The 24,696-nt window shown below is 47.8% G+C and overlaps 1 protein-coding gene across 2 annotated transcripts in view; it reads left to right on the plus strand.

Moving 5' to 3' along the window:
• Nucleotides 1–24,696, plus strand: part of tmem232 (transmembrane protein 232) — a 209,380-nt gene that overhangs the window by 14,321 nt on the left and 170,363 nt on the right. For both annotated transcript variants that reach the window (XM_085987412.1, XM_085987420.1), the window contains exons 4-6: nt 1,489–1,594; nt 4,752–4,909; nt 15,982–16,081. In XM_085987412.1, the coding sequence (XP_085843538.1) occupies nt 1,489–1,594; nt 4,752–4,909; nt 15,982–16,081 (364 nt within the window). The remainder of the gene's footprint in view (nt 1–1,488; nt 1,595–4,751; nt 4,910–15,981; nt 16,082–24,696) is intronic.

Consider the following 24,696-nt stretch of genomic DNA (forward strand, 5'->3'; position numbering starts at 1 on the left):
AGAGCTGTGGACAGTGTGTTACCAGAAAAGGTCCAAGAGTGGCGAGGAAGCCGTGACACGGGTCAGCAGGCATCAGAGCAGGGCCAACTCACAGGAAAGGGCTGGGGTGGCGGCAAGAGGCTGAAATTAATTAAAACAAATACACAAAAAAGAAGAAATTAAAAGAGACACATTAAATTAAAAATAAGTCTTGTCTGCACAGAAGGAAAATCAAGTGAAAAATAAAGCGGTGAGTGGATCTGGGCATCTTGCACTGTAGTGGCACCTAGAGGACTGGGAGGTAAGTATAACGTTAAGTATGAAAAAACAACAGGCATTACAGAGATGTCCATTTAAGTAATTTAAGAAGGTGTTACTAAGTGTCGCAAGGAGTGACAAAAATTGTGATACAGGAAGTGTGACAAGAGGAAACCTAAAGAATTTTAATAAATTATATGTGAAACAGGAAATTGCTACAGATGTTTTATAACTAACCAAGAAATCTGTTTACTCATTTTAATAGTAAATAAAGGTAACTTTGTTGTACAATGCAAAATCCTTATTAGTTGTGGCTGTTTTCAATTAACTTTTGTTTGATATTTGTTTGTTTACGCTGTACAATCAACATAATATTTTGAGTTGATACACAAAACGAAACATCTCTAGTACAGTGAACTAAGAATAAAACTTTGTTGATCAGTTTGGGGGTTTAGTTACAAAATGCATAACTATTTTATTGTTTGATCACTGGTAGTCTGACATTTACAAAACTGTCCAAAATATTCTGAGAACCTAGTCTGGTGACATGGCAGGAATCAGCAGTTCTGATGGCCTGCCTCCTTGCTGACTTCCCGAGCTCCATCCTTCATAAACAAAACTCATCCAGAATTCTGTTACCTGCATTCTGTTATGCATAAACTCATTATCACCACTGTGCTTCCTGTCCCTCGGTGCATTGACTTCAAAGTCTTCAGCCTCATCTACAGATCTCTGCATGGTCTCCCTTTTCCCTACCTTTACTGGGCTAATCAGACTGTCCTGAAGTCTGCTACTGTTATACTGCGATTGATTTCTCTTTATTGGTAAGTAATAGTAACCTTTAGCCTTTACCTATTAAGCAGGGAGGTTTAAGTCAGTTTAAAGTACCACTGGGTTATTGAGCCAGGGCTGACCTTAAACCAATGGTCAGTTTAGTCACTTCAGCAAACCTAATTAAAAGACATGCCAGCGCATACTGATTCATATATTTCAGAGAACTTTAATCAGTTGACAACAAGTGCAGGAAAAACTCTTAGTTCTTCTTGAGTCCTGTTATCTCAGAGCTACAGCAGCAAAATAAAAATGCATTGGATATATTTAACAAAGTCTTGGTAAGTAATTTCACAATGAAATGCATTGCCTTGGCTGGCTCACCATGATGAATCATTTCCAGTGACACAGTTACAGTAGTAATAAGTACTGAATGCTGCAAATAAAAATTATGTTCATTGATTTTCCTTTCTGTCTTAGCGCAAAGCTGGTTTAAATACGATGGGTTCAGGGGATCATGTAAATCTACCAGTAGCTTGGACAGAACTAGCTTTGCTGGTTCAGTGTAAAGGGAAAATACAAGAAGGTAAGTTTTATGTCATCTTCAAAGAAGGTTAGTGATAATTACTATAAACGCGTCTATAAAGCAAATCATATGGTATTGCAGGTGCAGTGCGGGATGACCATCTTGCTAACTAAAATCAAAACTTAATTAGTCATAATGTAAATCACTTGCATATCTAAAATATCTTTTATCTGGAGCCATGTACAGAAAGGTTTGCTGAATTGTATGTGGAAACTAGGTTGCCAGTAAAGCCAGTTTAATGTGTTTAAATATAACTTAAAGTCTAACTTAAAGATGGTAATAGCTAATATTTTGCCGTGGGGAAAGAGTGGCAAGATATTTTCAAACATAATGGCCCGGAATTTGCGGTCAGCAGTGAAGCAAAGGCACCGCTGCTGGCCCCGAAGTCCGCTCCGCACAAGGATCTCGCAATTCCTGTGTTGAGAACTTTGGGTTTTCCGACCTTCAATTCAATTCAACGGATTGTACTGGGGATCCCCTTGTTTGAACTGCTGTGATGTCAACAACAACAACTTGTATTTATACAGCACCTTTAATGTAGTAAAATGTCCCAAGGCACTTCACGAGATGTTATAAGACAAAAAATTTGACACCGAGCCACATAAGGAGAAATTAGGGCAGATGACCAAAAGCTTGGTCGAAGAGGTAGGTTTTAAGGAGCGTCTTAAATGAGGAAAGAGAGGTAGCAAGATGGAGAGGTTTAGAGAGGGAATTCCTTAGCTTAGCGCCTAGGCAGCTGAAGGCACGGCCGCCAATGGTTGAGCGATTATAATCAGGGATACTCAAGAGGGCAGAATTAGAGGAGCGCAGAGATCTCGGGAGGGGTTGTGTGGCTGGAGGAAATTACAGAGCTAGGGAGGGGTGAGGCAATGGAGGGATTTGAAAACGAGGATGAGAATTTTCAAACTGAGGCGTTGCTTAACCAGGAGCCAATGTAGTTCAGCAAGCACAGGGGTGATGGGTGAACTGGACTTGGTGCGAGTTAGGGCACAGGCAGCCGAGTTTTGGATGACCTCAAGTTTACGTAGAGTAGAAAGTGGGAGGCCAGCGCATTGGAATAGTCAAGTCTAGAGGTAACTAAAGCATGGATGAGGATTTCAGCAGCAGATGAACTGAGGTGGGGTGGTGATGGGCGATGTTACAGAGGTGGAAATTGGCAGTCTTAGTTATGCTGCGGATATGTGGTCAGAAGCTCATTTCAGGGTCAAATATGACACCAAGGTTGCAAGCAGTCTGGTTCAGCCTCAGACAGATGCTAGGGAGAAGGATGGAGTTGGTGGCTAGGGAACGGAGTTTGTGGCGGGAAATGAAGACAATGGCTTCGGTCTTCCCAATATTTAATTGGAGAAATTTTCTGCTCATCCAGTACTAGATATCGGACAAGCAGTCTGACAATTTAGAGACTGCGGAGGGGTCGAGAGAAGCAGTGGTGAGGTAGAGCTGGGTGTCGTCAGCATACATGTGGAAACTGACAATGTGTTTTCGGATGATGTCACCAAGGGGCAGCATGTAGATGGGAAATAGGAGGAGGCCAAGGATAGATCTTTGGGGGACACCAGAGGTGACAGTGCGGGAGCAGGAAGAGAAGCCATTGCAGGTGATTCTCTGGCTACGGTTAGATAGATAAGAATGGAACCAGGTGAGTGCAGTCCCACCCAGCTGGACGATGGTGGAGAGGTGTTGGAGGAGGATGGAGTGGTCAACCATGTCAAAGGCTGCAGATAGGTCGAGAAGGCTGTCTAAGTATCCAATCAAAAGGCAGAATTCTCACAGATAGCGAACAAGGAAGTGAGTAAGCTCTTAAAATTCTAACTTTTTAAAATAGAGAGAGCAACAGAAAGATTGGGGCTCTCACATGGAGAAAAGGCAAATCTGAAATAAAGATGAACAATCTTTTTTTAAAAATTCAAAAAAAAATGTTTTTTAATTTTCTTAAAAGTTTACATTTTTATTAAAATGAATAAATTTCACACTGCACAACATTAAAATTAGTTTTTCAGCCCCTTAACATTTGTTTAGCAGTCAATACACATAAAACCTCAGTTACCCCTAATCCCTTTGGGTCTAACTTTTCTTGGGGAATTTAACAGCGTAATTACTGCGGAAGAGCTGAAGTTTTCGTCAGTTTCCCTGATTTGGCTGATTACACAGATTGCCAGCTCTGTGGGGGGTGGGGGTGGGGGCGGGGTGGGTGCAGCGCAGCCTGTTTCAGAGCTGCCACGACTGACTGCAACTTCGGGATTTCCGCATGCGCCTGCGCCAATTCCTGAAGTTGCAGTCAGTTTCAAAGGTGGAACGTCGGCGAACGTTGTCAGTTCACTGTCATCCTGACCGCAAATTCCGGGCCATATATAATATATTTATAGAAAAATAAAATCATAGTGGCATAACATGTAAAAAGTGGTTAGATCAAAGAGTGATTTTTCACTATTTTGTGCTATTTACTAAAAACAGTAGTTATGTATGTGTTAATTCCATCAAAATATTTTCCTTTCAAAATATTTATAATGGTAATGTGCTGGAATAAATACTTGGGGGATGAAATTCCAATGGGCCTTCTTCACTCTTGCAAGTAAGGCGGAGTGCAACACATGGCTGTCCAGATGGATACATGTGGATCCAAAGACAAATGGCGGGATGAGATCATTAGCAATTTCTGGACGGGTGGCCTTGTAAGGATGTCTGATATGATCCACCTGTCAGGAGGTGGAGCGGTAAATTGGCACTGGTAGGTTGCCACCTAGAGTCTTTCCAGCTTAAGAAAAAGCTGCATTAAAGGTCTTCAGCTTTAATAGTTGCCAAAAATCTGGCAACATAAGGCAACCTGGTACTTTTCCTGATGCGCCCCCTTGACTTGGGGGAACAGGCAGGCGGAAGATCCATCCACTGGCCTCCCATCAGAAAATGGATGGAAAAAAAAATCTAGACAACTCTGCTTCTGCCCCATTTTTTAGTCCCCAGTTAGACCCCAGGGCCCAATTGGAATTTGGGGCCTTTTGACTTTGTTCCAATATAATATGAGAAAGTATAATTTGTGGAAAAGTTAATTAGGTTTAACAAAAAATAATTGGCAATAAAATTTAATTAGCTTGTTTGACTGTGGGTCACACTATATGATTCTGTACTGATACATTTTTTTTATTTTTCATTTCGCAAGAGGCCCTGGACATTCTCTTGATTTCTTTGGATCATGCACCATTGCTCCCAGACCAGATTCCTATTTTGTTCTTCCTTGCAGAGTCAGTCTTGTACTGGACCTGTACTGATGCAGTAAAGCAGTCATTTCTTTATACTTGTGAAGTCAAGATAATAAAGGTACATGGTCAAATTAAAATAATGACTCAGATAACCTTTATAGGCAGAGTAGCATAACAAGAAGACAAGACATTTCTGTGGTTGAAAATTAGATTCTTGACACAAAAGCCTTGGAGTTACATTTTTTGGGATGAGTGTACCAGTGTTCCGTTGAATTCTCCAGCAGAAGTCTGACTCACTCATACCCACATTCAAGTGCCTCCAGGTTCCTAATCCATACAGCAGAATAGGTTATAAAGTTATGGAGCGTGTGCAGTGGGACTGGAAAGTATGTATTGTCTAAGACCTTATGACATTTTAAGAGAGTCTGGCCTAGAAATTCATTAAGGCGCTGCCAGCTTTGCGCCCAGTTAACGCCTAAAGGGTGATTTTGCGCCAAAAATGAGTTTGCGCAGATATTCAGCGCAGCGGTATTGGCGGCGGTAGCCGTTAGCGCTGCGCCGGCACCGATGACGTCATCGGTGTGCGCAGTGCCCCGGTTCCGCCCCGAAACCGCGCCGATCCCCATATTTAGTTGCGGCCGCCTCCTCCGAAGCGGCCGCAAACAGCGACCAGAAAACGGGGCCGTCCTGCTGCCTTAGTGGGGCGCTTTAAAGCAGAAGGTGCGGCCGCGCCTGCCCGCACCTCCTTCCCCGGCCTCCTCCACCCCCCCCCCCCCGCGGCATTGCCGGCTGCTTTCCGCGAGCCCGGCACTTCTCCGTGGTGCCGGGCTCATTTGCCGGCACTATCCAGCGGCGATCTCCCCGTTGCAGGCAGCTCCCCCTTAAGAGAAGGAGGAGGCCTGCAGTACCGCAGCCTGCCGCTGCGCAGCGCCTGGCGCAGCGGCGCCAAGGGCGCTGATATTCAGTGTCAGCGCACCAAGTGGAGGCGGGCACACCCTGGTATAGCGCCCGCTTCCGAATTGGGGCGCTAACAATGAATATCTGACGATCGCTATAGGCTTCCCGCCCAGCGCTAACTTTTGGGCGCTAGCCAGCTGGCGGGGCCATAGTGAATTTCTAGGCCTCTGTCTGGTACTGAACTGCGGTAATATTTTTGACTTGGGTAGCAATCTGACGAAGTTATAGAACCAGTCCGGCTTTTAATTCCACTGATTTCATTGATTCTATAGCAGGCAGGCCATCTGCTTTGCCAGATTACTGCCCAGGCAGTGAAAGCAAAAATTGACACCATCATGCTTCTGCTATTAGAGGCTCTCCGTGAACGAGCTCCCTCTGTGCCAAAACAGACAATGCCCCCTGTTGCTGAAATAGGTACTGCAACTCATAAATGCACAACTTGAGCAACATTCAAGGCTGAAATGTCTGTCTCAGTATTTCCAATGCTGAACATACAATTCACTATATTCAAATTTATCCCATGATACAAAAATAACGTGAACATTTTTTGACTTTGATCAGGTATTTTCATTAGTCTATCAAAAGGATGATCATTACACTCTCCCAGAAAGTGATTGCTCAGCTAGAACAGTACGGAGAGGTGCTGAACAAAGGGCCAATACTTATTTCAAGGGGAGAGGGAATTTCATGCCACTTGTAATAACTGGTTGTTTAGAGAGTAATATGAGCAGAGACCTAGCAATAAGTCATCTACCCTTTTACAGAGGTTACAGAGGAAAGGAAGAGACATTTTACCAAATAGGCATAGTTGTTGTCGGTCAAAACTAAAGAAACATTGGCTTAGAAATTGGGTTGGTAGCGCCGGCGCTGAGCGCCTAAGGAGACCTAGAATTGGGGCGAAGCCCTATGTTGGGAGGAACGCTATGAGGATAGCGCCGACTCAGAAATTGACTATACATTTAGCGCCTGCGCTAAGTGTTTGCGAGCGCAAGCAGCTCATGACGTCATTTCAGTGTGCAACGCCTTTTAGGAGCGCCTGAGCGCATATTGGGTGGCGCCCGGAGCCTTAGCGCCCAGCGCTATTAGTGACAGTTCGAAGGAGGGCTAACAGGCCCTTCTCGGAGTAGGGGGGCGCTATTTAAAGGGGACAGCTTCAGTGCAGAATCTTCTGCCACTTGGCCTGCTCATTGCGCTCGCTGCTAGAGAGAGTTGGCGAGCTAATGTGGAGCGGAGTTCTGGGATTTGAGCTTTACAGTACTTGGTACCTTCAACCCTGTCCGAAGCACTTGCACCACTACACCTAAAAGCCTTTTGACCAACTGGCATCAGAATGGGAGCTTGTTTGGAGGGCGACGGCCTCATCGCCCAACACTGTGAAGGGGCAGAGAGATGGCGGGAGAGAGGGCCGGGATTGGCCAGAAGGAGGAGGGGCAATGGAGGTCGGCCAATCTGACGGGATGCTGCGAGGGTCTTTAGGCAGCAGGTGACAAGCCTTGACATGTCGGAGGAGCAGTGTTTGGGAAGGCTCCGAATCTGGAGGGACATTGTTACTGATCTGTGCCACCTGCTTGGTCAGGATCGGCAGCCGCGTGAATGCTGCAGAACCTCTCTGTCCGTGATGGCTACACTGACTGATGGCCTCCATTTTTATGCCAACGGATCCTTTCAGTCAGCCATTGGGGACAATGCGACTGTCGCTCAGGCTGCAGTCCGCTGTTGCATCCGGCAAGTGACAGATGCCCTTTATAGGCGAACGCGTCCATTCATTACCTTCCCTCGGACCCTGCACAAGCAGGCGGAGGAGGAGGAGTATGAGGAGGAGGAGGAGGAGGAGGAGGAAGAGCAGGCGGAGGAGGAGGAGGAGGAGGAGGAAGATGGAAGGGCTGCTGAAAGTGGAAGGGCCATACGTCAGAGGCTCCTCTGGACTCGTCTCGACACCCCTGTGGCGGAATGATGAGAGTCTTAACTCATGCGCACTTTGGATGTTTGAGGGCCTCTGCATGTCAGCATCACTGAAAGTAGTCACATGCACCAAGCAACATTGAAACTTCTGTTTATTGACACAAAAGTCTTTCATTACAGCTAAACAACGTAATGTGAGCAGAAACCATAACTTTCAAAATAACTGTGACCTGTTCGGCAAAGCCGCAAAACTGAACAAACCTTCTGCAACTATAACAGCAGGTGAGGGTGTCCTTGAATTTGGACAAACAAACGTCTCAGCACCTCCCTCTACAACTGGCCCCTTGAGGGAGAACGACTTCTCTTTCGCGCCCGGCCCCTTCCCTCCCTGCTGCTCCTACGTAATTGCACCCCAGTGGCAGGCTCAAGGCTGGGGGACGCCTGCTGACTGTCTGGAAGCGCAGAAGCCCCTGAGGTACGGCCTGGCCGACCTCTGGGCTTGGAGGGTGCGGACGCAGGATGCTTGCTGTGACCATGGCTGGAAGCAGTGTGGCCTGCAGGTGGTGGCAGCTGCAATGCAGGCGTCCCAGCGCTGGCATGTGCAATGGTCTCCTGCCGAGACAGGACACCTGCGCCATGGTCGGACGACACACTGGCTATCTGAGGGGAGCGGCTCGGCTCATCCGCCACAATCACAGGCTCCACGGATTCCTGGCCTTGTACGGGAGTGGAAGGGCCCGGGGTGATCCTATCTGATGCAGAGAGGGTGGCTGCAGTGAGAGATCACGTTGCGTCAATCTGGCTGTGGAGGAGCCCAGCAAGTGACTGCGTGGCAACAGTGAGGACCTGTGTGCCAGGTGCCAGTGCCTCGGAGAACGCCTGGACAGTTCTTCCCATGGCTTCGGACAAGGCAGGAGCCGACCGCTCCACTGCCTCGGACAAGCCCTGCACAGACCTTTCCAGGGATTGTCCGAAGCCCTGAACAGTCCTTTCCATTGCCGACTCAAAGCCGTGGACAGTCCTCTCCATTGTTGGGCCGAAGCCCTGGATAGTCCTGTCCATTGTGGCCCCGAAGCCCTAGATAGACCTGTCCATTGTTTCCCCGAACACCTGGAGAGTCCTCTCCATTGTTGCCCCAAAGCCCTGCAGAGTCCTCTCCATTGTTGCCCCGAAGTCCAACATACTCCTAGTCAATGAATCTATTGACTCAGGCATCTTCTCCACTGCAGCCATCAGCTCCGTGTGTCTGACCCGGGCCTGTTTGCTCATCTCTGCCAGGCGACGGACCTCATCTGCACTCTGTGCAGCAGTCATGACGACCTGCCTTGCCCTGCGGGGAGACGGTGGCCGAACTTGCCTATCCCCCCTGCGTTGCTCCATGCCGCTTGGTCCGGCAACTGGTTCATCCTCAGAGCCACCCCCCCTCCCCTCCAGGGGACTACTATCCCCAGTCTGCAGATGTCTCCGCTCCCCGGATTCTGCAACGGCTGGTCCGGATTCCTCCTGGTCCTCGCCTCCGGTGGCACTGGCACTGGCAGCTTCAGCGCGTTGAGCCTGAGTTGGTGCTGCTTCATCTGAAAGTGGGAGGTGGAAGAGTGGCTTTAGCAAAAGGACAGGTTTGCTGAAAGGCATGCCAGATTGCGGCGGGGGGTGCATGCTGGCGGGGGGACCAAGTGGAAGGCAACAGGTGGAAAAGGTGAGAGTCTTACCCTCGCTGTCGGTAATGGGGTTGGCAGATGCAGTGGTCACTGGACCAGACAGACGTCCTCCAAGTATCTGGTGCACTCTCTCCTCCAGATCCGTGAGAGTGACCACTTGTGCAGGTCCGCCACCGGTTCGACGCTGCTCCTTTCTAATCTGCGCCATCTTGGACTGCAGGGGAAAGAAGGGGAGGTTCTGTTACATGAGGCCTTGAGACCTCATCGCATGCCCCCCATGGTGCAAGAGCCCTTACATGAGGCCTTGAGACCTCATCGCATGCCCCCCATGGTGCAAGAGCCCTTACATGAGGCCTTGAGACATCATCGCATGCCCCCCATGGTGCAAGAGCCCTTACATGAGGCCTTGAGACATCATCGCATGCCCCCCATGGTGCAAGAGCCCTTACATGAGGCCTTGAGACCTCATCGCATGCCCCCCATGGTGCAAGAGCCCTTACATGAGGCCTTGAGACATCATCGCATGCCCCCCATGGTGCAAGAGCCCTTACATGAGGCCTTGAGACATCATCGCATGCCCCCCATGGTGCAAGAGCCCTTACATGAGGCCTTGAGACATCATCGCATGCCCCCCATGGTGCAAGAGCCCTTACATGAGGCCTTGAGACATCTGTCCATGTGTGTGGCCAGAAAGGGCCATGGGTGCATACTGACAGATGGCCATTGGCGCATCATTGTAGCAGGGTGCCCGAAGTCAGCTGCAGATGGAGGGAAGCACAAGTTTGGTAAACCATCACTCACCCTAACGATCCGTGTGAGGTTGTTGAATTTCTTCCTGCATTGAACAGGGGTCCTGGTCGCCATGCTGCTGGAATTCACCCTCACAGCAACCTCCCTCCAAGATCGTCGATAAGCCTTCTGATTTGGCCTCTTGCCATTATCCGGATACAGGACCTCTCGACGGTGTTCAACTGCAGCCACCAAGTGGTCCAGAGCCTCAGTGCTGAAGCGCTCTGCTCTCTGCCTAACCTTCACCATGATGCACAAGTTTCTAACGCCAGACAAGGGCGAGCGCCGAATCTGAGGCCTACAGGGCGTTGGGTGTTGAAGCTCAGGCTGACTGACCCACCCCTTTAAGAGCCGGCCGGCGCCTGTAGGTCTTGTGCTTTCCCGTAATTGAGTTCACCTGCGCTGCGCCCATCCGCGTCGATATTGAGTAGCGCCTGACCTTTTGCGCCTTAAGAGCACCGTGCAACGGCTGATTTAGCGCCTCAAGCCCCTTTGGGGGCGATGCAACCCAATATCGCGCCAGGCGGCGATAAGTTTTGTCTGGCTATAAACTTTGCGCATCGCCAGTTCTAACGCCTCAAGCGGGGCTATACCCAATTTCTAGGCCATTATTCCTACTCTGGTGGAGTTTCAAGCAGGTTATATTCTGAATAACCCATTATAAAGCAGATGAAGATGAATATTAGTTTTTAATTTTGTCTTTCCCTTGATCTCAGTTATTTATGTTCCCTTGTTTGCCTTATTATTTCTCTTGTTTTGGTCATTCTGTTACTCTCTTTTTTTTGGAGCTATCAGTCAGGGTGTACTTCCAGATTTTACATCAGACTTAACACAGATTTTTTAAATACAACTTGAACCCACGAAAAAGCAGGTTCCAAATGTTGCACCTGTTGAACTTGTCAAGCCATGATTACAACTAATTTTTTATCAGGATATGTACAATGACAGAGATAAATGGTTCAAGAAGAAAAAAATGAGGGCCAAAATCTCATAGGCAGGGGAAAGATAAGTTGAGTTAAAAATAACTCAATCACTTTCTACTCAGAATACCTTTAACAAAAAAATCAGCTTTTCCAAAGTTGTTTGCAGAAGGATTTCCAGCAATCACATAAGCAATTTACAGGTAGTCAATGATAATCAACAAAACTAATGTTATCAATTTTTTGACCATGTTGAAACTTTCACTTGGAAGCTGGGAAATTAAATTCTTTCCCTTGGCTGACACACTGCCTTTGAGTTCAGGCACCAGCATTTTAATGGAGCAGATTCAATGGGAAAAAAATGGGGAATGTGATGAAAAAAATAATTTTGGTACAGGGCTTTAGTTAATCTTTAATTGCCCCTTCATAAAAGAGGAGGATAGTTTGATGAACCATCTTATTTTAGTAACACTTATAATTATGGTTGCATCATTGTTTTTAATGTGATGATTAACTATAAACTGAGTGATAACATATATGTAGGTTTGTATATGTAGCTGCAGATATATATATATATACTAGCTGGAGTGCCCGGCGGTGCCGAGGGTTTTTTGAGGACATGTTGTTGTTGGAAGAGAGAGAGAGAGAGACTGGGGGGAGAAGAGAGAGACTGGGGGGAGAAGAGAGAGACGGGGGGAAGAGAGAGAGAGAGAGAGAGACTGCTGGATTTAGTTCGGGATTAGCCTGGAGAGAGAGGGGGGGGAAGGAACGCCTCAGGCCTGGCCCGATCGACCCCTGCGAAGGAAGGAAGGAAGGAAGGAAGGAAGGAAGGAAGGAGGCGAGCTCTCCCTCCCTGTCTCACCCCCTCACTCTTTCCCTCCCTCACCCTCTCTCTCTCCCTGCCCCTGTCTCTCCCTGCTTTACACTCTCTCCCTCCCTCCCCTCTCCTCTCCCTCCCTGCCCCTCTCCTCTCCCTCCCTGCCCCTCCCCTCACCCTCCCTGCCCCTCTCCTCTCCCTCCCCCTCTCCTCTTCCCCCCTCCCTCCCCCTCTCTTCTCTCTCCCCCTCCTCTCCCTACCTCCCCCTCTCCCTTCCTGCCCCTCTCCTCTCCCTCCCCCTCTCCCTCCCTCCCCCTCTCCTCCCCCTCCCTCCCCCTCTCCTCTCCCTCCCTCCCCCTCTCCCTCCCTCCCCCTCTACTCTCCTCTCCCTCCCTCCCTGCTCTCCCTCCCCCCTGCTCTCCTCTCCCTCCCCCCTCTCCTCTCCCTCCCCCCCTTCTCCTCTCCCTCCCCCCTCTCCTCTCCCTCCCCCCTTCTCCTCTCCCTCCCCCTTCTCCTCTCCCTCCCCCTTCTCCTCTCCCTCCCCCTCTCTCCCTCCCCCCTCTCCTCTCCCTCCCCCACTCTCCCTCCCCCCTCTCCTCTCCCTCCCCCCCATCTCCTCTCCCTCCCCCTCTCCTCTCCCTCCCCCTCTCTCCTCTCCCTCCCACTCTCCTCTCCCTCCCCCTGTCTCTCCCTGATTTCGTCTCTGTCCCTCCCTCCCCCTCTCTCTGCCTTTCCTCAGAGCCCGGACGCGGTGAGCCGAAGCTCCCGTGTGCAGATCAGCGCCTCCGGGCCGGCCGGTGCGCGGCCTAGCGTGTGAGGCCTGGCCGGACTCACCTTAGCTGAGGTCGCGCTCCGGGCCGCCGCCGACGTTGACGCGCGCGCTGACTCCCGCCCCGCCAGCCTTTACTAAGATGGCGGTGATGGCTATGCTCGGCTCAGTCCCGCACTGCCAGCCTTCACCAAGATGGCGACGATCGCGGGGCGGACCCAGCGGGACGGGCGGTGCCTAGCTCGGGCGTGGCTGGCGAGGAGAGGCCGAGGCTTCGCGGCCTGAGGCCTGCAGGCAGCTCATCCACCGCCGAGGGGGGGAAAGCCCGAGTGCCCTTTGGAGAAGGATTTTTTTTTCTGTTAAAAGCAACTTTTTTTTTGCCGGAAATCTATATTTCAAAATAAACATGCAGGAAGTGGGAAAAATAAATGAATAGTTAGGAATCAAGATGGCGGCCACTCACCTCAGCTCAGAAGGATTAGGCCCGCCCACACACGCAATGAAACGCCCCCCGTGACGCAGTCATTGGTCAACCATCAGGTTAATCCCCTGTACGATTGGTCAACCATCACGTCACTCAATGCTAATGAGCGGAATGTTGATGTTTTTTGAACCTTTTTTGTATACTGTCCGAACAATTTTTGTCTGACCAAAAAGTAAATATGCCTATTAGACTCCCCTAATGATAAGCTTTCTTTTGATATAACATGTGTGTAGGTACGCTCTATAACTTTTGAGTGTATAGCGGACAGACAGACAGACAGACAAACAGACAAACAGAGAGACAAACCGCTTTATATATATAGATAGAAGATATGTAGAATTGTAAGGTTTTCTAAATCACTATGGCCTGGAGTTTTCGCTAGCTTGTGCTTTTTTTCCAGCGCAATTTGCTTGAAATCAGCCAAACCAGCACAAAAAGGTCAAGAAATTTCCAGCACAAATTACGTCCAGCACAAATCGACTTTTATGATGGTTTAAAAAACATCGCGCTCGAAGCCGGCCCCACGCACAAAACTGGTCATGCCCCAATCGAATTAATCGCCACGGCGAGTTTCCGCTCATTGCGTCCGTTTGCGGGCCTTCGAGGAGGCTCTTAAAATTAAGCTTTTTAGCTGCAAGGACACTAATAGGCACGTTTTAAAAGCTTTTAAATACTATTTTTTTTTACTTTTCTAAGAAACTGACTACTGTACACTAATGTTCTAGAAAATGGTTCTGTACAGTTTTTTAAAGTCATTTTCAGTTATTTAAAATTGGGTGGTGGACTAGACACTCTTATTAAAAATGCTTATTTTTTGTTAGAAACCCATTTTCTGCTGCATTAATAAAACTACCATGTTACCACTGTTAAATATAACAAGGAATATTTTTTAATGCAAATTTTAAAAAAAATACATTCTATAACGCTGCCCAATTGCGCTGGTTCATGGAAGATTTTATGTTTGGTGATATGCAAATGAGTTTGAGCGGAAACTTGAGCAAAAATAACACTTCTGAAAACTAGCGCAATTTTGAGGGCAACTTGCGCCCGGATCGTCGATTGCGCCCAAAGCGAAAACTCTTGGCCTATATGTTAAAGTACATGAGAGTTTAATTCATATGTAAAAACGAATTTACTTGGACAAAGTTTTTGATCATTTGGTAACCGAGGAAAGATAAATCTCATTTAAAGGGTATAGGGAGCTACTTTTAGTGTGAATAGTCCTCTTAGTGACTTTAAATATTACATTTTTTATTTTTGGAATTTTTCAATTCCTCAATAATAGGTACAACATGTAAGATAAAAATAGCAATAAAAAAGAAAAATTAACAAAACACGTTACACATAGTTAAACGTCCCAAGGCTCTTCACAGAGACATAAGTGAGAAAAAGTACGCCAAGCCACAGGAAAGATTGGGATGGGTGATCTAAAGTTTGGCCAAAGAGGTGGATATTAAGAAGGGTTTTAAAGAAGAAGAGGGGTTGGAGAGGTGGTGGAACTTAGAGAGGGAATTCCAGAGAGTGAGACCTAGGTAGCTGAAGGCATGGCCGCCAATGGAGAGACAAAGCAAAGAGGGGATGTACAAGAGGTCAGAGTGGGAGGAGTTTAGAGTTGGGTGCGGTGAGAGTGTTGTAGGACTGGAGGGAATAAAAAAAGTCACATCACACTACAGCATAAGAGCAATATTGCAACAATAACAAACTTAGGTACAAGTTTGAACAGACAAGTTTCTGAGGCACAGTAAAGCCATTCAACAGTAATGGTGAAAGATCATATGAACTAAAACACAAAGTATTGTGGTGAGAGCCTCGATAAAGACTGAGCTGGAGAAAACTACAAAAGTCTTATTCAGGTCCCATACTGATAGTAGTGGCTGGGTCAACAAGACATGGCATTCACACTCAGAAATGTCTTGAGCATGATTTTCAAGATTTCAAAGATCAGTCCAACAAGAAAGAACAAGCATTTGAAGTAGACAAATTGACTTCATTCCTTCAGGAGAATAAAAATCAGGAAAATGGCAACTAATCAAATAGCATGGGAAAGGGGTAGTTTCAGCCATGGCAATGCTTTACCCCCACACCCCACTACAAGAAAAAGAGGTGGGGGGCAGGGAGATATTCAGATCCCTCTAGACCCAAGCACCATTAAGTCCAGCCTAGGAACAGACCCAAAGGTCAACTGACAATACTTGGAGCAGTGCACCCTGCCCCATTTTGTGCACAATTATTCAAAAAGGGAGACCATACACAAATAATTTTAACCTCGGATAAACACAGGGAAAACATAATTGGCTCTGATTTATCCACTTTCCTAATTGATCGTTCTTTGGCAGGAGAGATGGGCTACGAACCTACTTCCAGAGAACTGGAAGGCACTAGCTTGTCATGAACAACAGGAGGTCAATTAACTGTCCTGTTCCTGGGTCCAGTGGACCTCAGTGACTTTTTTTTATACAATGGTATAATACATCTCTTTCCTGAGATCAAATATTCCTACTCCGATGAGTCCACATGTTGCTTCATGGGGGCTATTATTAGTTGTTTGTAAAGGCACAATAAAGTACTGACAGAAATGATTGTCATATTCGTACCATAACCGGTACTTGATTTAGGTTCAATATTGGTATTGAATTGATACTTTATTAATCTAAATGGCTGATAGCCAGAGATTGTCATTCAAGCGTGTCTTTCTAGCTGGCAGATCTGACATGGCGGGTCTCAGTGAAACTTGTACAGAGGAGCAATAGTTAGTGATTTAAAAAAAAACACATTTTAATGAAAGAAATTACAATGAAAGACATAGCTCTTTAAGATTTTATTATTGTTTGAAAGCCAACATGCAGTGTATAATCTTATTTAAAAAACTTATATCTACTTTCCTCTTTCAATAGCTTGGATTTTTGACATTTCTAAGATTGTTTATCTTTCACCTGGCTGGACTTGTAGGGGCTTTTAAGGAATGTAAATATCGCCTTCGTATTTACTTAAAAGGTAAGCCCGTGACAAAAACCAATTTACTGAACATCATGTATGCAGGAACTATTTTTGTTAGACACTCCAATAAAAAAAATTATAACCAGACTTGCATTGCCTGGCTGCTTTTATAGATGCCTTAAATACAACTTGCCAAAACCACCAAATAAAAGTTTCTTGTACTGATAAAAAGAATGTGCATTTATATAGCACCTGTCACTTCCTCAGGATGTCCCAAAGTACTTCACAGCCAGGGAACTACTTTTGGAGTGAAATCACTGTTGTTATGTAGGCAAACACAGCAGCCAATTTGCACACAGCAAGGTCGCACAAACTGCAACTGTGGTTAATTTGCTTTGGTGGAGTTGGTTAAAGGAGGAATGTTTCCCAGTACACTAGGAGAACTCCTTGCTCTTCTTCAAATAGTGTATTGGGATCCAGACAGTTGGGGCCTTGGTTTAGCATCTAATCCAAAAGACAGCACTTCAACAATGCAGTCTTCCCTCAGTACAGCACTTGTATATCAGCCTAGATTACGTGCTCATGTCCTGGAATGAGATTTGAACCCATAATCGGCTTGAATACACATCTTCTGACTTATAGACAAGAGTGCTACCAACTGAGGCTGAGACTTGTAAGATTTTTTGTTGGTGTGTTTTTTATCGTACCTTTTCAGATGATTAATTGTAATTTGTTTTCATTTGTACAGTTACTTTGAAAAGGCCATTTAAAATTACGAAGCTTTATGTTCCCCATTTTAGATGGTCCTAGTTTTACCATTTGTTGTACTAGTATCAAATTTGGTAATTTTCTTACATGAAGAAAGAAATATTCATATTTCTGCTGAGTGGATTTTATGCACTGCAATGGTCATTTGTGTTATAAGCAGGTAAGTTGTCAGAAAAGTATCAGTAACATCTTATGTACTTACTTGTGGCATCTTGTGTGCAGTTAGCAGTAGTGTATAATTGGACTGCTGTTCCACTGGGGACAAAACACAGGACAAAATTCACAGAAACTTTTGTTGTGTACACATCACTTCACCTCCTTCTCATATATACACACTCACCGCTATCGCAGCTCTCTTTTCCCCACACCTCATCTTACACACAGCATACCAACTGTTCTAGCTTGACAGGCACATTCTCTAAACACCTCACACGAGAAGGTCACGCACAACCTGATCCAGGAAGCCGCCACCAGAGGAGGCTAGGCCTGCCTGCACATCCTCTCCATTATGCAAGAAAACATGCTGGCCACCATGGGCAGGGAGAGAAATATGATTGTTGATGTGCCTCCATAAATCCGAGACTCAATGTTAGCGGAACAAAACAAGGCTTTTATTAACTTAGAAGGTAACACACAGTGGAGAGGTGTCTTCCATCCAGAGGTCTGCAGTACTGGATGAGAGGCACGCTGAGCCTGCTTACATAGGGGCCAGGTATGGGCGGAGCCCTACACACAATACAATACAAGGTGAGGAAACGGAACTGAGGTAAGGGAAATGAAACTGAAACTAAACCACAGTCACAGTTGAAGGGGTAGTTGGTGGGGGTACCGTTGGTCGATGTTCTTCCGGGGGTGATGAAAGAGTAGTGGGTGGGTAAGAGTTGCTGTGACCGTTGTTGCTGCTGTTGTCATGGTTGTTGTCGTTACCGGCTGGGGCGACATCTTTTATGGACACGGTGTCCTCCCTTCCGTCGGCGTGCCGGACATACGCGTATTGGGGGTTGGCGTGGAGTAGGTGCACTGACTCCACGAGAGGGTCCGTCTTGTGGCCCCTCACATGCCTTCGCACGAATACCGGACCTGGGGTGGAGAGCCATGACGGCATGGATACGCCTGAGGTGGATTTCCGGGGAAAGACAAACATTCGTTCATGAGGCGTGGCATTAGTGGCAGTACACAATAGCGACCGTATCGAATGGAGCACATCTGAGAGGACTTCCTGCCAGCGGGAGATAGGGAGGCCCTTGGTCCTTAGAGCTAGAGTGACTGCTTTCCATACTGTCCCGTTCTCTCGCTCCACTTGACCGTTACCCCGGGGGTTGTAGCTGGTGGTACGGCTCGTGGCGATCCCCCTGGATAGCATGTACTGACGTAGCTCTTCACTCATGAAGGACGCCCCCCTATCCGTATGGATGTAGCTCGGCATACCGAACAGGCAGAACAGGCTGTTGAGGCATTTAATGACCGTGGCGCTGGTCATGTCTGGGCAGGAGAAGGCGAATGGGAAATGGGAGTATTCGTCCACAATGTTCAGGAAGTAAACATTGCGGTCGACGGACGGGAGGGGGCCCTTGAAGTCTAAGCTGAGCCGCTCAAAGGGCCGTGTAGCTTTGATTAAGTGGGCTCTATCTGGGCGGTAGAACCGAGGCTTGCACTCAGCGCAAGTGCGGCAGTTCCTGGTCAGAGACCGAACTTCCTCAATCGAGTAGGGTAAGTTACGGGACTTTATGAAGTGGAACAGCCGCGTGACCCCTGGGTGGCAGAGGTCGTTGTGGAGGGTCTGTAGCCGATCCCCGGTGGCGCTGGCACACATCCCTCGTGAGAGGGCGTCGGGGGATTCGTTAAGGGCCCCTGGCCGGTAAATGATGTCATAATCGAAGGTGGAGAGCTCGATCCGCCACCTAAGAATCTTATCATTTTTAATCTTCCCCCTCTGTTTATTATTGAACATAAACGCTACCGACCGCTGGTCGGTAAGTAGGGTGAAGCGTTTGCCGGCTAGGTAGTGGCGCCAGTGGCGCACTGCCTCCACGATGGCTTGGGCCTCCTTTTCCACGGAGGAGTGTCTGATCTCGGGCCCTTGGAGGGTCCTCGAGAAGAAAGCTACGGGCCGCCCCACCTGGTTGAGGGTGGCCGCCAAGGCAAAGTCAGACGCATCACTTTCCACTTGAAAGGGAGTGTTCTCGTCCACTGCCTGTAGCGTGGCCCGCTCAATATCCCGCTTAATGCTTTTGAAGGCGGCGTGGGCCTCAGCAGAGAGCGGAAAAGAGGATGCCTTCAAGAGGGGGCAGGCTTTGTCGGAGTAGTTGGGGACCCATTGGGAATAATAAGAAAATAACCCCAGGCACCTTTTCAGGGCTTTGGGAGTGTTGGGCAGGGGCAGCTCCCGTAGGGGGCTCAATCGGTCGGGGTCTGGTCCGATTTCCCCATTCTCCACCACGCTGCCTAGTATGCAGAGGCGCGTGGTGTTGTAAACGCACTTGTCCTCGTTGTAGGTGAGGTTGAGTTTTTGTGCGGTTTTCAGGAACCTCTCGAGGTTCAAGTCGTGATCCTGCTGGTTGTGACCGCAGATGGTGACGTTGTCGAGGTAGGGAAAGGTTGCCTGCAAGTGGTGGTCATCGACCATGCGGTCCATCTCCTTCTGGAAGACCGAGACCCCATTCGTCACCCCAAAGGGGACTCTGAGGAATTGGTAGAGGCGTCCGTTCGCCTCGAAGGCGGTGTACGGGCGGTCCTCTGTTCTGATAGGGAGCTGGTGGTACGCTGACTTGAGGTCGATGGTGGAGAACACCTGGTATTGGGCGATTTGGTTCACCATTTCTGATATGCGGGGTAGCGGGTAGGCGTCTAGTTGGGTGTACCTGTTGATCGTTTGGCTATAGTCGATCACCATCCGTTTCTTCTCGCTACCCCTTACCACCACCACTTGGGCGCGCCACGGGCTGTTGCTGCGTTCAATAATGCGCTCCTTCAGGAGCCTGTCTACCTCGGTCGCGATAAACCGCCTGTCCTCCCAGCTGTACCTCCTGCTTTTGGTCGCTATTGGCCGGCAGTTAGGGGTAAGGTTCGCGAATAGCGAAGGCGGCTTTACCTTCAGGGTAGCCAGACCGCACACTGTGAGGGGCGGCTGGGACCCACCGTAATTGAGCGTGATGCTTTGGTGGTGGCACTGAAAATCCAGGCCCAAGATCACGCTCGCACATAGATTCTTCATGATTTTTAAAATTATCGTATACAGTTCCGTTAACGGACAATTGTACCGTGCAGTAACCCATAATGGTCGATGTCTGGGTTTTATCAGCCATAGAGATGGTACCCCGAGTAGGGACCACCTTTAGGGAGAGTTGTTGTGCTAGTTCAGGGTGGATGAAACTCTCCGTGCTTCCACTGTCAATTAAACATTTAACCCCGCACCCGTTTACCTCGATGTCCACCATTGATTTGGATAGCGGGTGCGGCCTGGTCTGGTCCACTGTGACCGATGCCACTGTAGGGCCCTGATCGAGACAAGATGGCGTCCACGCTGTCTGCTCACAAGATGGCGGACCCCACGAGGTCGGGCAAGATGGCGTCCAAGATGGCCGCTCCCACGGCGCACACGCGGCGGTGGCGGGTTTTCCGGCGGGGTTCCCTCTGCACACCTTCCCGAAGTGCCCCTTCTTACCGCACTTAAAGCAGGTGGTGCCTTTCGCCGGGCACAGGTTTCTGGTGTGCTTTGACTGCCCGCAGAAGTAGCAGTTGGGTCCCCGACGCGTCGCGGCTGTCGTAGGGCTTCTGGGGGGAGAGCGGGGCCCCGACGGTGTCGGGCTGCCGGGCGGGGAAGATGCCTTCCAAGATGGCGGCGCCCTTGGTGCACATGTGGCGGCGTGGGCGGCGCGGGCTGAAGAGTAGGCGTCCGAGTTTCTCTGGGCCACATCCAGGGATCGCGCTGTGTCCACAGCCTGTTTCAGGTCCAATCCCGTTTTTTCCAGCAGTCTCTGCCGGATGTAAGTGGAGCTGAGGCCTGTGATGAAGGCATCGCGAACAAGCTCGTCAGTGTACACTGCGGCTTTTACATCTTGGCACTTGCAGTCTTTGCCAAGCGTTTTCAGGGTGACTAGGAACTCATCCAGCGATTCCCCAGGTCGCTGTGCGCGAGTAGCGAGCAGATGCCTAGCATACACCTCATTCGTAGGCTGCTGGTAATGCGCCTTTAAGATGTCGCAGGCGGCCGGGTACGTGTCGGCGTCTTGGATGAGGGGGTAAACCCTGTGGCTTACCCAATTCCTCAGGATTCCGAGTTTCATACTTTCAGCGTCCGTAGCGCCTGTGACGGCTGCGGAATTGTCCAGGAAGAATTCCATACACATAAACCAGTGTCCGAAGCGTGCCGATGCGTCCGAAGCATGCTGGTCCAAATCCAAACGTTCGGGTTTCAAGAGTTGATCCATTGTGTTGAAAAGTAAGTTAATAAAATTGATGTGCCTCAATAAATCCGAGACTCAATGTTAGCGGAACAAAACAAGGCTTTTATTAACTTAGAAGGTAACACACAGTGGAGAGGTGTCTTCCATCCAGAGGTCTGCAGTACTGGATGAGAGGCATGCTGAGCCTGCTTACATAGGGGCCAGGTATGGGCGGAGCCCTACACACAATACAATACAAGGTGAGGAAACGGAACTGAGGTAAGGGAAATGAAACTGAAACTAAACCACAGTCACAGGCACAATCACACAGAGAATACAGATGAGTGATGAATGGCATATTTCATCACATTTGTGGTGAGTGGCAATGCTTGAGGAGACGTTGCACAGGGTTTCTTCACACTGAATCCTCTTTTTCCATTCTCACTTCTATCTCTCCCTACACACTCTGCATGACAAACTGCAGCTGCTTTCACCAGCCACTCATCTCGCTCTGCTGTCCCTTCACAGTAAAAGCTAGCTCTTGTTCCTTTCTTTCATTTCAGGTGTTCAAAATGTAGACACCTCTGCTACTTCAGCAAGAGAAGCCAGCCTACCTCAAGATGCACCATCACTCGATCTGACCCTTGTAAGCACTAGCTCAGAGGCTGGCACCACACATACTTTAGAGGGTAGGCAAGAAACATACAAACATAGAAGATAGGAGCAGGAGTAGGCCATTCGGCCCCTCGAGCCTGCTCCACCATTCAATGAGATCATGGCTGATCATCCAAATTCAGTACCCCGTTCCTGCCTTCTCTCCATATCCCTTGATCCCTTTAGCCTTAAGAAATATATCCAACTCCTTCTTGAATATATTTAATGAATTGGCCCTTCTGTAGTAGAGAATTCCACAGGTTCACCACTCTCTGGGTGAAGAAATTCCTCCTCATCTCTGTCCTAAATGGCTTACCCCTTATCCTTAGACTGTGACCCCTGGTTCTGGGCTCCCTGACCATCGGGAACATCCTTCCTGCATCTAGTCTGTCTAGTCCTGTTAGAATTTTATAAGTTTCAATGAGATCCCCTCTCATTCTTCTAAACTTCAGCGAGTATAAGCCCAATCGACCCAATCTCTCCTCATATGTCATTCCTGCCATCCCAGGTATCAGCCTGGTGAATCTTCGCTGCACTCCTTCCATGGCAAGAACATCCTTCCTCAGATAAGGCGACTAAAACTGCACACAATACTCAAGATGTGGTCTCACCAAGGCCCTGTACAACTGCAGCAAGACATCCTTGTTCCTGTACTCAAACCCTCTTGCTACGAAGGCCAACATACCATTTGCCTTCTTAACTGCCTGCTGCACCTGCATGCTTATCTTCAGCGACTGGTGCACAAGGGCACCCAGATCTTGTTGCACTTCCCCTTCTCCCAATCTATTGCCATTCAGATAATAATCTGCCTTCCTGTTTTTGCCACCAAAGTGGATAGCCTCGCATTTATCCACGTTATATAGCATCTGCCATGCTTCTGCCCAATCACCCAACCTGTCCAAATCATCCTGGAGTTTCTCGGCATCCCCCTCACAGCACACACGCCCACCCAGCTTTGTGTCGTCTGCAAACTTGAAGATATTACATCTAGTTCCCTCGTCTAGATCATTAATATATATTGTGAATAGCTAGGGTCCAAGGACCGATCCCTGCGGTACCCCACTAGTCACTGCCTACCACTCAGAAAAAGACACGTTTATTCCAACTCTTTGCTTTCTGTCTGCCAACCAGTTCTCTATCCAAGTCAATACCTTGCCCCCAATCCCATGTGCCTTAACTTTACACGCTAATCTCTTATGCGAGACCTTATCGAAAGCCTTTTGAAAGTCCAAATACACCACATCCACTGGTTCTCCCTTATCTGTTTTACCAGTTACATCCTCAAAAAATTCCAATAGATTAGTCAAGCACGATTTACCTTTTGTAAATCCATGTTGACTTTGTCCGATCCTGTCACTGTTTTCCAAGTGCTCTGCTATTACATCTTTTATAATGGACTCTAGCATTTTCCCCACTATCAATGTCAGGCTCACCGGTCTGTAATTCCCCGTCTTCTCTCTACCACCTTTTTTGAACAGTGGGGTAACATTAGCTACCCTCCAATCCATGGGTACTGTTCCAGAGTATATTGAATGTTGGAAGATGACCAGCAATACATCTACTATTTCTAGGGCCACTTCCTTAAGTACCCTAGGATGTAGATTATCAGACCTTGGGGATTTATCGGCCTTCAATCCCGTCAATTTCCCTAACACCGTTTCCCTACAAATACTGATTTCTTTCAGTTCCTCCCTTTCATCAGACCCTATGTTCCCCGACATCTCTGGGAGGTTATTTGTGTCCTCCTTTGTGAAGACAGAACCAAAATATGTATTTAATTGGTCAGCCATTTCTTTGTTCCCCATTATAAATTTCACTGATTCTGACTGCAAGGGACCTACGCTTGACTTCACCAATCTTTTTCTCTTCACATATCTATAAAAGCTTTTACAGTCAGTTTTTATGTTCCCTGCAAGCTTACTCTCATACTCTATTTCCCCCCTCTTAATTAATCCCTTTGTCCTCCTTTGTTGAATCCTAAACTGCTCCCAATCCTCAGGTTTACTGCTTTTTCTAGCCAATTTATATGTCCTCTCCTTGGATCTTATGCTATCCCTAATTTCCCTTGTTAGCCACAGTTGAGTCACCTTTTTTATTTTATTTTTATGCCAAACTGGGATGAACAAATTCTGTAGTTCATCCATGCGGTCTTTGAATGTTTGCCATTGCCTATCCACCGTCAACCCTTTGAGTGACATTCCCCAATCTATCCTACCCAACTCGTGCCTCATACCATCGTAGTTTCCTTTATTTAAATTCAGGACCCTAGTCTCTGAGTCAACTACTTCACTCTCCATCTTAATGAAGAATTCTATCATATTATGATCGCTCCGACCCAAGGGGCCTTGTACAACAAGATTGCTAATTAATCCTTTCTCATTACATAATACCCAGTCTAAGATGGCCTGATCTCTAGTTGGTTCTTCGACATATTGGTCCAGGAAACCATCCCGTATACATTCGAGGAATTCCTCCTCCACAGTATGTTACTAATTTGGTTAGCCCAATCTACATGTAGATTAAAGTCACCCATGATAACTGCTGTGCGCTTATTGCACGCTTCTCTAATTTCCCATTTAATGCCATCCCCAACCTCTGCATTACTGTTTGGAGGTCTATATACCACTCCCACTAACGTTTTCTGCCCCTTGGTATTTCTCAGTTCTACCCATACAGATTCCACATCATCAGAGCTAATATCCTTCTTTACAATTGTGTTAATCCCCTCTTTAACCAGCAATGCTACCCCACCTCCTTTTCCTTTTTGCCTATCTTTCCTGAATGTTGAATATCCCTGGATGTTGAGTTCCCAGCCTTGGCCACCCTGGAGCCATGTTTCCGTAATCCCAATTGTATCATATTCGT

This window comes from Somniosus microcephalus, chromosome 1, assembly GCF_052327205.1.
Source record: "Somniosus microcephalus isolate GS21.2 chromosome 1, FLI_Smic_1.0, whole genome shotgun sequence".
Taxonomy (NCBI): Eukaryota; Metazoa; Chordata; class Chondrichthyes; order Squaliformes; family Somniosidae; genus Somniosus; species Somniosus microcephalus.